Raw genomic sequence first — 13,947 nt, forward strand, 5'->3', positions numbered from 1 at the left:
ACTGAAACAAAAGGGCTCGGGTTACATTGAGTAAATGTTGGTGTTTTCTTTCAACAATCCCATTTTGCTGGGGAGTTTCCACACAGGTTGTTTGGTGAATAATTCCAGTGGCTTGGAAGAAATGACTCATGATAAATTCTGCACCATTATCTGAGCGAATGGTTTTAACTTTTGTGTCAAATTGTCTTTCAACAGACTTGATAAATCCTTGTAAAAGAGATTGAGTTTCAGCTTTAGAAGACGTCGGCAAAACCCAAACAAATCTAGTATGATCATCAACAATCGTAATAAAATACTTATGACCATGTATAGAAGTGGTTGAACAAGGACCCCAAATGTCAACATGTATTAAAGTAAAAGGGGAAAGAGAATGAGAACTGCTAATGGGAAAAATCAGTTTCTTTTGTTTGGCTTTATGACAAGCATCACAAATGATCTCTTTGACAAAATTTAAATTGGGATAATATTGTTTCATGGCTAACATTCTTTCATTGGATAAGTGTCCTAATCTGCAGTGCCATATATCAATGAGTATTTTAGTACAAGAATTGGCATAATTGGATGGGTTGAGGACAGCAAGGGGTGTACTGTTGTGATGGCCGGAGGTTGTCTTGAGTTTGTACAAACCAGATTCAACATCAATTGTACCAATCATCTTCTTGGTGGAGATTTCCTGTATCAGACATTTATTAGCCAAGAATATAAGCTGATAATGCATGGAATTAGTCAATTTGGAAATGAAGATCAAATTGAAATTGAAATTAGGTAGATACAACACATTAGTCAGAACAAGAAATTCTGAAATATGCACAGTCCCAAAATATCTAGCAATCAGTTGTTCTCCATTGGGAAGGCTAACGGTGATGGGAGGGATCTGTTTACATTCACTATATAGATCAAGGGAAGATGCAATGTGATCAGTAGCACCGGAGTCAAGAAGCCAAGTATTGAGGTCAGAATCATTGTTTATGTTGCAGATTATAGGTAAAACACTTCCTATAATAGAATCAGCTTTAGAAACTATACCAAGTTGATTGATATGGGTTGTCTATGTAGAAGAAGAAGATCCATTGGTGGATGTCTGTTGCAGCAAACTCATTAGAGCTTGGTATTGCTATGATGTTAACTTCATCTCTGAATTTTTTCCTTCCTGGATTGCAGTAATTGTTGTTGGATTCTCATTATTCACTGGTTCTGTAGCTGTGTTATTGATGTTAGCACCAGGCACCTTGTACAAACGGTGTCCAGGTGGATATCCATGTTTCTTGAAACATTTTGTCTCAATGTGGCCATTGATACCGCAGTAATTGCACACTTTGGCATTTCTGTCAATATTGGAGCCTCTCCCATTACCAAGAAAAGTTCGACCTCCTCTTCCTCTATTTGATGAGAAATTACTTGGATAGCCATTCTTTTTACAACAATCTTCGACAGCATGTCCATTCTTTCCACAATAGCTACATAGATTCCTAGGATGTGAAGCATTAGCAGCATTAATCAAGCTGAGATTATTCATACTTACAGTCCCATTGAGTAGTCTTTCTTGTTGAGTAGCATATGAGAAAACTTTATTGATTGAGGGAAGAGGATCCATCATCAATATATTGGACTTGACATTGCTATATCGATCGTTCAATCCTCTCAAGAACTGCATAACTTGATCTTGTACCTTTCTTTGTTTCACAATTTCGAGAGCATCACATCAACATTTTTGAACACAACTACATTTTGGATCAGGTCAGTATGATTCTAATTCATCCCATATTACTCTTAATTTTGTATAATATTCTGTGATAGAGACATCACCTTGTTTGATGGAAGCAACTTCCTGCTACAATTCAGAGATTCTCAACAAATCGCCTTGGGAATATCTTGATTTCAGATATCTCCAAATGTCGACGGCATTATCCAGCCATAATATGCTCTGTCTGATTGAAGGTGATACTAAATGTATCAACCACGAAACCACCATGTTATTGGAACGTTTCCATGCAGTATGAAGAACGTGATTGGGCGCTGGTTGTGGCAAAGAACCATCAATGAATTCCAGCTTATTTTTCGCACTGAGTGCAGTGGACATTGATCTGCACCATGAATTATAATTTGAGGGATCAAGAAGAGGAGAAACAAGGGCGGTTGATGGATTCTCGCTCGGATGCACATAATATGGACTATGAGGATTGAGTGAATCCTCTAATGCTGAAAGGACAGGTGAAGCCATGGGAGAATTGAAGCAGTGTTTATATCGGGGAATGTCAAGGAGAGTGCGCAGCAGAGCTCTTCAATTGAAGAGCTCTGATACCATGTGAAAAGTATGGCACAACATACTCTGTAACAGAGGAAAGGTGCTTGAAAAAGAAGATGAAAGGAATGCTTCTCTCTCTCTAATTATCAATTCAATAATAGATACAGGTTATATACAAGAGTTAGTTCATAACTAACTGAACAAACAGTTACATCTTAACTGAAAACGGTTACAACAGAAAATGGGAGAGAAGGCTAATACTCCAGCGCTAAAGATTGGAACTGGCCCCATCAAAAGATTGTTGGATACAGAAAATGCCTTGATTCGTGAGAGAACACCAAATTGTGGAGGAATTTGACCAGTGAGTCGATTCTGATCAAGTTTAAGGGTATTAAGAAATGTACAATTTGCAAGACTCACAGGAATCTCCCTAGAAAATTCATTTGAAACTAGAATAACAGATGTTGCAAAAGGTATACGAGTGGCTATGTCTCCCGGAATGGTTCGAGAGAGTTTGTTAATTGAAAGGTCTAATCCACAAAAGATACATTTATAGAAATTATAATAAATTATCTTTATAAAATTGTTTAAATAAGTAAATTTACAATTCATAAATGTATCTTTTGTGGATTTTTATAATTGTTAAAGATTGACTAAATAAAAATGTTAACAATTTGGTATGATTACATTTTTTGTCCCACTATTTATTTATTTTGTTCAATTTCATTTCACATTTAATTAAAAGTTCAATTAGATCTAATCATTTTTAAAAGAATCTCAATATAATTCTTTTCATACAATTTTGTTGTTAGAGTTTACTACTAATATTAATTTAGAATCGTCCTTAAAAGATAAAAAAGACCGCATTTGGCAGAATGAATACCTAATTCCTCATTTTTTTTCAATGCGAAGTAGATATTACCCAAATAAATCCCCTCACCATTTTATCTATCTCACAAATATCAGTAGGAATCAAATAATCTTGCATAACATAAGTAGGTATAGATGATAAAACAAATTTTACAAGAGTAGTACGACCAACTCTATTTAAAAGCTTATTCTTCCAACCAGCCAATCTCCCCTTTCATTTTATCTAGAATGAAAGCAAAGTCATAATATAATTCTTAAGTCTCCCAGAAAGAATAGGAAAACCCAAGCATTTATCAATTCTTTGGGTTTGGGTATACTAGAATCAAATTAATCCTTCAACATAAGCACAATTTCTAGGAGCAAGAAATCTAGATTTGTAAGTATTAATCTTGAAGCCTTCTGCCAAACTAAAAGAGTCTAAAACTTGCTTGATAAGCCTTTACGTGAGAAGTTGTTGCTTTAACAGGTAATACCGAGTTGACCGGGTATGGGTTCGGGTTCGGGTTTTCCCCGATAACCAAAAGTCGGGTACGGGTACGGGTATGGGATTCCTGTATCCACCCCGACCCTGACCCTGACCCTGAAAATAACATAAAAAAAAAAAATTAATAGGGTCTGCAGTCTGCACATTAAAAAAGCTAAAGCCAAGCCACATTCAGATTTAACAGCATCCTACCTCCTACCCCCAACCCTAACCCTAACTTCAGACCTTGAATCTTTCTCTTCTTCTTCCTTCAGGTAATCAGGTATGTGTCTGATCAGTACATTGATTTTATTTTATGTTCCTTGATTTGGATTGAATGTGGATTTTCATTAGTGGTCTCTTGGATATAGGAGGATTTCCCCTAAGAGCTGAACACGGCGTTGTGCTTTGTGTAGTTGCCCAACCACATCACCACAGGTTTTCCATCTAAAGCTTTTTCTTCTTAAAATGTTTGCTTTTATTCTTTTTGTGGTCTGGTATATATTTTTGTGCCCGAGACTCTCCCTGATGCCACCGTTAATTTGATGGTCTGGCATTGCACTATTCCTGGCAAGGCTGGGGTGCGTTCTTTTTCTCTTCATATCTCTTTTCTGTCTACACTCGCTTTCATCTTCGATGCTTAAATATCTCTGTATTATTGCTAGAGGGATTGAAGTAAACTAGAGGGATTGATCTTTGCTATTCGTCAATTTATAAATATACAGCACGACCAATGATTCCAGGTGTAAATACAGAATCGATTTGGTTAGTTTTGGATGTTTTCCCTCCAAGAGTTTTGTGTGCTTTAGAGCCTTATATGTGATGGCAGATGTTTTTTTCTTATTACTGTTACTGATGGTATGGCACAGCAGAATTATAATTTTGCGGTCACATAGTTTGAGGATGGTAAAGTTGTTTGAAACTGTTCTAGTTCTGTGATGTTTCAAGCATAAGCCTTATATATTATATAAATAACTTTGAAGGTACATGATAAGAACCTTGAGAGAACCACACTACAAAATCTAGCCATTGTAATCTATTTTTATTCCACAAAATGTAATGTGATGTGAGTTCATATCTCAACCTTTCCCATAATCCAAGGATGTATTTAGAGCCACTTGATATATTTTGCAGTTGAGATGATCTTAAGTTTTGACTAATCTCCTCTGTTGAAGTTGACTCAAGACAATAACCCCCATTATCTATAGAGAATATTTAGCTCAGTTCCTGCTTTTTCTTGGTCAATTTTTTATACTCTAATAGTGGATTATGGAAAGTATTTATTGAGTTTAGGGGTGCTGCACAATTCTGCACGTGGGAGGTACTTTTTCTCTGAAGGGGTATTGATATTTTTCAACTCACTCACCAGTTCCATCTTTGAGCACCTATACAGCTATACCATGTGACAATTTTTGCTAAAATATCATTTCTAATGTGGATATTAGGTGGGAGGGTCAATGGAAAGTAAACATTTGGATTTTATATTCAGGATGGAATTTACAATAGTATCTCTTTTTCTATATATACATTAAAAAAACTAGGAATTAATTGGAGTAATGTACATTGATGCACAGCTGCTATAGGTTGTCCAAGCCAATTTACTCGAGCAAGTTGGGATCTAGAATCCATTGGAAGAGCTAAACTAGGAAATGACCAATCACATAGGGAATCTTTCGAGCTAAAGTTGAAAATAGTTCAGTCAATATTAATTTCAGTACTCATATCAGGATTCAACTTTACATAATCTAGAAGCCAACCTCTTTGCGTGTGATACCAAGGCTGTGTATAATTAACCTCCCTATACCTTAGGATAGCAAGGAGCCTTTTGACATATGTTAGTTTTTTTACCGCAAACGATATTTAAAATTAATTTTTCTGGTTGGGATGAGAACCATACACCCAGGAAACAAGGGGGAAAGAAGGGAAAACCAATGCCATCTAGGTGCTTATGATTGACCTTTTGCTTTTAACATAATTAAGGTCATAGAAATTACTCAAATATTCTATCACTATGAGCTTATTTCAGTGAGTCATGTTCTCTGACTTCATGCCTTGTATTAGATTCACAAATGAATGAGTGAATTGTTCAATAGTGGACATTGTTATTTACTTTATGGTAATTTTTCTGCATGTCATATGTTGCAGACTGATTGGGAGGGTGGATATTTCCCACTGACAATGCACTTCAGTGAAGATTACCCACCTTCCCTTTTTGCTTCTTTGCACAGTCTAATTCATAATATTATTACCCACATATGTTACTATTATTAATACTCTTTTGTATGAAACGCCTCTGTCAATCTGACTCTGCATGGTTGCTGCTGTTGTTGCATTTGTGTAGTGTAATTAGTCAATCAGCAAGGATGATGTACTTTCTTAAAATGAACAGCATCACATAACAACTAAAATATACATACCAAAGCCCAAAGAAAAATAAGATTTTACAGCAAAAGGATGAAATTGGGCCTGTATGGTTTGAGAAAAAAAAAATTGTTTCCATTTCCTCTTTTCACAAATAATTACAAAGGTGCTACAATTTTTCACTTCATTTTCGATTTTAAAGATTTATACAAGTGATAAAGACAACATGTTTGCATTGTTTCCCTTCCTGTACTAATATTTGAAAATAGAAAACAGTGTAAAAACCAATGTATATTTTTTGTAATTACCTATAAAATCAGGAAAAAAATTTTATTAAACCAAACAGACCCTTAAATGAAGGAAGCCAGCCTTAAATGATTGGCCAATAGAGAAATCAGATTTATTTCTTGTCACATTTTTACTGCTATATAGGGTTTTGAAGTATTATTCTCTACACTAGTTGCCATGGATTACTATTTTATTCATGTTTGTTAATCTGTATTGTATTAATTGCTTTGTTTTTAAAATAATAACTTGTTGTTGAAGTCCATGGCAGAAAATATGCAAATTGAAGAACCTAGTTCACCCCAACCAACTTCACAATCTTCAGACCATCCTACTCCGCTATCTTCACACCAACCAACTCCAGTAGAAAGTTCTACCGGTACAGCTGAAGGTCCTAATAATGAACCTATGCAACAAACACCTAGCATGGAGGTGGATGACCATGGTGTATCATCAACAAAAACTGGAGGAGGGAGGCTCAAAAGTATTGTGTGGAACCATTTTGATAAGATTAAAACTGTTGATGGGCAAGACAAGGCCCAATGTAAATACTGCAAAAAGCTTCTCGGGGGAGCATCAAAGAATGGAACAAAGCATTTGCATGCCCATATGGAGAAATGCATTCAGAAAAGGTTACATGACAAAGGGAAGGGACAAACATTTCTTATTCCTAAGGTTACACAAGGTAGACAAGAATTGACTGCTGGAGGTTATAATGAAGAAAATGCAAGGAAGGATCTTGCATGTGCTATTATCATGCATGAATATCCACTTTCAATAGTGAATCATGTTGGGTTTAGAAGATTTTTAGCTACACTCCAACCACAATTTCAATGTCCTTCACGAAACACTATAAAGAAAGAGATATTTAATGTTTATGACTTTGAAAAATCAATTGTTATGAAGTTGTTGGATACAAATGAAGGAAGGGTGGCAATTACATCAGATATGTGGACTGCAAGCAACCAAAAGAAAGGGTATATGGCTTTCACAGCTCATTACATTGATAGCTCATGGACTTTGCAAAGTCGCATTTTGAGGTACTAGCAACATCCTTAATTTTATAGCTTCCCAATATATTGTGTTGGATATTTTTTTATAATTTTTTGTGTTAGATATTTTTGTGTTGATATATTGTGTTAGATCTTTTTCTGTGATAGTGTAATTAAGCTATTTTTGTGTTGATATACTAGGTTCATTTATGTTCCTTCACCTCACACAAGTGAAAGACTTTGCAATGCACTAGTTGAGTGTTTGCTGGATTGGAACATTGATACAAAATTGTCCACTATCTCTTTGGATGATTGTAGTACAAATGATTGCATGATTGAAAAAATTAAGAATAAGTTGCAATTAGGCACTTTAATTAAGGAAGGAGCGTTTCTTCACATGCGTTGTTGTGCACATATCTTAAATTTGATAGTAAAAGATGGTTTAGGAGTTATGAAGGATGGAGTGGAAAAAATTCGAGATAGTGTAGCATATTGGATTGCAACACCTAAAAGGCTAGAAAAATTTCAAGATACTGCTAAACAATTGCGAATCCCTTGCACCAAAAAGTTGAGTTTAGATTGTCCAACTAGATGGAATTCAACTTACAAGATGCTTGATGTTGCAATATCATATAAGGATGTGTTTTCTCGATTAAAGCAGCGTGAAACTCAATACTCTTATTTTCCAAGTGATTCATAATGGGAATTTGCAAAGGAAGTGTGTAAGAGGTTGGCCATATTTAATGATATTACAGAAATGATTTCTGGTACAAAATATCCAACTGCCAACATTTATTTTCCTCAAATTTGTGAGATCAAGATGGCTTTATCTGAATGGGTCAATTCCCCTAATGAAGTGATTCAAAATATGGCAGAAAAGATGTTACAAAAATTTGATTCTTATTGGAGTGTTATTCATGTGATCATGGGAGTTGCTACTGTTTTAGATCCAAGATACAAAATGGAGTTGCTTGAGTTTTACTTTGAATCAATTTATCCCATTGATTTTTTTTCTCAAGTTAATAGGATCCGAAACTTGTGTTATGATTTGGTTTCGGAATATCAAGCCAAAAAGCATCAAGATTCTACTAGTTCTTTTGAATCACAAGATGTGGTTAGTGATGGAAAGAGTAAATTGTGTGATTATGATAGATACATTGAAAGAAAGAAAAGGGCAAGAACCTCAACTATGAAAACAGAGTTAGATCATTACTTAGAGGAAGAAGTTTTGCCAAGAAGTTCAGATTTTGATATCTTAATGTGGTGGAAATTGAATGAGTTAAAGTATCCAACACTACAAGCAATTGCAAGGGATGTGTTAGCTATTCCGATCTCCACTATAGCTTCTAAATCGGCATTTAGTATTGGAGGTCAGATATTAACTCTTCATCGTAGTCGACTTCATTATACTACTTTAGAAGCTTTGATGTGTTCTAAAAGTTGGTTATGGAATTCAGAGAATGCAGGTAAAATTCTGAATGCTTATGTGATACTTTATGAATTGCTTATATTTTTGAAACTTATAACTTGTTATTTATTATTTTATAATTATTATTTATAGGTTCTAGATCAATTGAAGAATCAACTTTTACTGATGAGATTGAATCCAATGATGAAGGTATATTCACTTTTAGTTGTTCTAATTTTTTTTAATATCATTATACATATCTAATTTTTCAAATTTTTTAAAATATAGGTGGATCTTTGGTCAGTAACATTACTCAATGTTTGCAAGATTAGTAGACATTATTGTTGATCGGTAAAGTAATAACTATACTTATTTACTAATGTGATGTGTGATTTTAAGATTTGAAACATCTAAAATATGATGTTTGATTTTATAAATACCAGGTTGAGCGCTGAAGAAGAAATGTTGATGACATCTTTGGTGAAGTTGGTGGTTATTTTGATGATGGACATTGTTTTCATTTTCTATTTATTTCTAATTTGGTGTAATTTGAACTAATGAACATTTGAATTATGTTGTTTCATATTTGACGTATTTTATTTACCTTAAAAAATTATGGAATCATGCTAGACAAATGTGTTAGTCTTTATTTTATTTATTAGTAGTTAATTTTATTTTAGAATTTTTACATAATTTAATGTTCATTTCTTAACAAATTTTGTAGTCACATATGTTATAATAAATTTAATGATATATAAGTAGTTGAAAATAAATGTTTAATAATCAATTTATTTTTTTTAAAATCAAATTTTTAATATTTTTAAATTTTTTTTTAATTGTAATCGGGTACGGATCGGGGTCGGAGATATCCGATACCCGACGGGTACGGGGATGGGATAAAATTTTTAAACCCGTCAGGTATCGGGTACGGGTATGGGGACAGGTCGGGGAGTCGGGAATTGGGGAAACAATACCCGTCCCCGCCCCGCCCCATTACCATGTCTATATCCAACAACATTACTACATTAGAAATACCAAAACAAGAGTAACAACATGAATGAACTAACCTAGCTTGTGTATGGCTCGGGTTCAATGTTCGAAGAAGCTCAACTTACTTTCAATAATTTGAATTCCAGCCAAGTTCCTCAAAAAAAAATTACCTTATTTTTAAAAGACAAATTAATGAACATTATTATTACTAATCTTTCTCGAAAGTATATTATTCCTAACATTTTTAGTTTTTCTTTTTATCGGCAAATCTTTATTGTTAATTGTTAATTTTTTTAAGAAAAATCTGAAGAAGTATGTTTTACAAGCATTTTTTTTAGTTAGACAAATGCGTGTTTGCGTAGTTTGTTTGAACATAGTTGCCGTCCTATATATACATGCATGCACTAAAACTAAGTCCTTAACATTCTTTCAACATTAGAATAATTAAATCAATTAAACTATACTTAATTGAATTTTTAGTGTAAATTATTAAACAAGATAAAAGATTTAATAAAAATAGAAAATAAAAAATGACGCTGTTAAAACATTATGGAAGGAGGGGGGACAAAGCTTGATAGATGCATTTTTGTTTGCTGTTCGATTATCATAAAAATCGTCTTTCTTATAGTATATTGGAGATTATTTTGAGATATTTTACAGCATTTAAAAGCAGCTTTTTATTAATTGGTTCTATGATTGATGCAACAATGACCAACTTTTGTTTTAGCAAAATCTCTTTAGGACTTTTTAGTTTTTAATATAACAGTTGGGCGGTATATCCAAGTCAACTTATATATACAATCATTATTTACTATAGTAATTATGTTTTTAATATAGCAAAATCGTGTTTAATATATTTTAAAATGGAATAGAATTCAACATGAAATTTTAAAAAAGTGCTGCACTTCAGTTTATTGAAAAAGATAGAATCAAATGAAACAGAATTGAATTACTATAGTAATTATGTTTTATTGACTAAAAAATTACTTCTCTTTCATCTTCTCGTTGCCATTTCCACTACCATTCAATGGCAAGGACAGTCGTTTTGTCTTCTCCTTATGCCAATTCCACAATTTCTTTAATTTACCAGTGTCATCTTAAAGAATTTACCTTATAGTTAAATCATACTAACAAAAAAATCATATTAATAAATTAATTAAGTGGCATAATAAATTAGTCTAACAATATTATTAAATATTTGTGTAAAAATATTTTAAACTATTCATATACATAGATTAAACTCTATTTTTAAATTCTTTAAAGAGTTTATTTCCCTTTATGGAAACACACACTACATGCTATATATGGCTCATTGCGTTCAATCCATTGAATTTGGATCATATTTGAAATGAAATACGTTAGGAAAATTCAATCATTGCTCGTGTAATAAATTACTTTTTTATTAATATGCATTGTATCTATGGCTTTAAACTTGATTATTGTGGATTAAGTTTGCTGATAAGTGTTAAGTTTATGGATATGTGTTTAGAAAAGATTTTATTTGTGGATCAAGTATCTTTTATGATAATTTTCACACATTAAAGAAATTAGTCTTTAGTTGTCGGTGAATAATAATTGATTTTCACACATTAACTCAACGTAATAAAGAGAAAACAAGTTTTTGGTTTGCGTCATATTCATATTGACTTGATCGAACTAACTACCTTATTATTCAAAGTGATTAATTTTTTGTGTGACTAAACTAAATGAATAAATAGAACACCTACAAAGACATTTTGACATTCAAATTAATATTAATCCCACCATAGCAACAAGCTAGATTAAATAATGTGTATATGATGCAATGACATACCCATATTTATAAGTGTTGATCAGAGTGGGCTGGATTTCTATGTTTAAGGCTCATGGTCCTTGTAAGAGAAATGATATATGTTGTACAGGTACATGTGAGGTAGTAGGCAGAAGTCAACGTTTAAACTTTAAGTCCAAGGCCTAATCCTAGCTTAATGCTTTTAAATACTAATGTTTTGTTGCTAACATTTAACCAAAAAAGTTATTCCACCTGCAATAAAAATAGAAATAATTGTGTACATCTTTTGCATGTTTTAAGTTATCTTTAATTTTAGATGGAAACTTCTTATGTATAACTTTAACAAATGTGTATCTAAACTTGTCTAAAAAAACATCTATATACCACTTTAATTTTTTAATTAATCTGGAGCAAAAGTCTATCCTTGGAATCACTATACAACATCAAGAAATATAAATGCAAAGATACGGAATTATAAGATTGATTGAGTGGTAATTAAAAAGAGAAGGGAGAGAGAGAAATATTGTGAGTTTAATTATTTCTCCTAAAAAAACTATCAATTATCAACTAACATTTACCGGAAAAAAATATTTAAGGATATAATCACAAATTTTGGAACCAAAACACGTGTTTAATTAATACTAAAAGGGCAAAATAATACAACCATAATATTATCTGGTCACAACATGAAGTTAAAACTTAAAAGTAGAACTTGCTTTTAATAGAAATATGAAAGTAAAACTAATATAAAATTATTACACAGTACAAGACTTCAATACTCTTATTATTACTCCATATTTTGCTTTAGTTTTTCCAATTCAAGATACCTCTATTCAACTTCAGTGACCAGTGCTTGAATTATTGGGGCAAGGCCTCAATGAAGGTCCACATAGCCCTTCATTATTTGAATAATTTACCACAACATGACCATTGGTAAAGTTTGGAACAGGCCCCGTCAAAGAATTGTTTGACACAGTAAATGTCCTGGGTCGTTGGAGAAGGCCCAACTGTTGGGGAAAATGATAACTTAGTCGATTCTGATCAAGTTTAAGGGCATTAAGGTCGGTACAATTTGCAAGACTCATAGGTATTGCTCCAGAAAATTTATTTGAAGATTGATCAAGAGATGTCACAAATGGTAGAAGAGTGGCAGTATTTTCTGGAATGGTTCCAGAGAGAGTGTTAATTGAAAAGTCTAATCCAGTTAAGCTTGTGCAATTTTGAATGACGAGGAAATTGGCCCTTGAGATCCATATTTGAAAGTTTTTTTTATGAATTGAACATAATACCTAAGATTAACAATATTCACACACTCTCCTCAATTAACTAACTGAGTTAGACTGCTTGATCCATATTTGAGAGCTTTAGATTAAGGACTCTGTTCTCATCAGGGTGCCAACATTCAACCCCATTAAACTTACAAACAAAGCCTTCATTTTGTTGTTGAAATTCCAAGATTGCAAATAGTTGTAAGGGTCTCTAAGGGACTCTTTGATGCTCTTCAAGCAGAAGATATCATTGCCCATAGGTCATGCCACAAATAATCAGCAACAAGAAACTCACAAAAAGAGAAGTGAAAATCTGGCCACTCCGAAAAATCATTTTCACCAATACTGCTCCTAAGAAACATTGAGAAGAAAATAAAGTGAGCAGAAAAAATTAATACGGTTCAACATTGGGCCCGTGGGGGCCTTATGCAAACAATTGCAAGTGTATGTTTGGATTAAAATTGGTAAATTTAAGTTTGAATTAAACCTTAGTTTGCAAATTGAATTTGCAAAATTATTTCAAGTTTTGTTTTCTTGAAACTTAATTTTCTGATAAAATTTTAGTCTCAAACATAATTTTGGGAGATAATCAAACATAATCTCTAAGTGATTTTACTCTCGAACCTACTTTTAAAATCATTTCAACGGAAATCCATACATGCCCAAGTCTTCCATATCACATAAGACCTTTAAAAATTATATTTTTGATAAAATTTATGTATTATTAATTTGAGTGATAAATTTCATTGAAAACAATATTTTTATTGAATTTTTTCTCACCTTAAAGTTATAAGTTTATTTTTTAACATAATAAAGTTATAAGAGGAAAAAAAAAACTAATGAGATATATTGAAGAAGATGTCAAATATAAATTTAACCTGTGCTAGCCCGATAATTTAAGACACATCCATGAACACTGCAAACTAACCAAGTTAACCATTAATAATAAAAAAAAAAAAAAACAAAGCCAATAATTAACAAAGGCAAAAACTCTTTAAATTAGACCAAAACTTACAATGAACGAAGTAAGAGTACTACTTCAAGAAAACATCAAAACCAAGAGAAACCCGGTGAAGTTGATATGCATGGGAAGTTGGGAACTATGACCTATTGCACTTATATACATGCAAGGTTCGAAAAATATAGGAAAGAACAAAGAAGTCACCTTTGATTAGATTAAGACATCGTGCGTGATAAAACACTTGGAACGGGTCAAAGAAGGAAATTAAAGCCAAAATTTTCCAAGCTTGAGAGAAGACTTGGGCTATAGAAACGTGAATAATAGTGAAGAGTG

At 32.8% G+C, this 13,947-nt stretch overlaps 1 protein-coding gene and 1 long non-coding RNA gene across 2 annotated transcripts; both read right to left on the bottom strand.

Annotated features, from left to right (window-relative positions):
- Nucleotides 1-1,831: 1,831 nt before the first annotated feature.
- On the bottom strand, nucleotides 1,832-2,221 carry LOC114405115. Its single transcript, XM_028367777.1, has one exon. It carries the CDS (start codon nucleotides 2,219-2,221, stop codon nucleotides 1,832-1,834), a length of 390 nt encoding a protein of 129 aa, XP_028223578.1.
- Nucleotides 2,222-12,152: 9,931 nt separating this feature from the next.
- On the bottom strand, nucleotides 12,153-13,734 carry LOC114406400. The gene is made up of 3 exons (XR_003665416.1): nucleotides 13,669-13,734; nucleotides 13,532-13,576; nucleotides 12,153-13,004 (listed from the first exon to the last, which is right to left on the bottom strand). It is a non-coding gene; the product is annotated as an uncharacterized LOC114406400 (long non-coding RNA).
- Between the last annotated feature and the right edge of the window lie 213 nt (nucleotides 13,735-13,947).

Source organism: Glycine soja, chromosome 3 (genome assembly GCF_004193775.1).
Source record: "Glycine soja cultivar W05 chromosome 3, ASM419377v2, whole genome shotgun sequence".
Classification (NCBI taxonomy): Eukaryota; Viridiplantae; Streptophyta; class Magnoliopsida; order Fabales; family Fabaceae; genus Glycine; species Glycine soja.

Coding starts and splice junctions, on each gene's coding strand:
- LOC114405115 (XM_028367777.1), bottom strand. CDS start 2,221: ATGGCTTCACCTGTCCTTTCAGCATTAGAGGATTCACTCAATCCTCAT.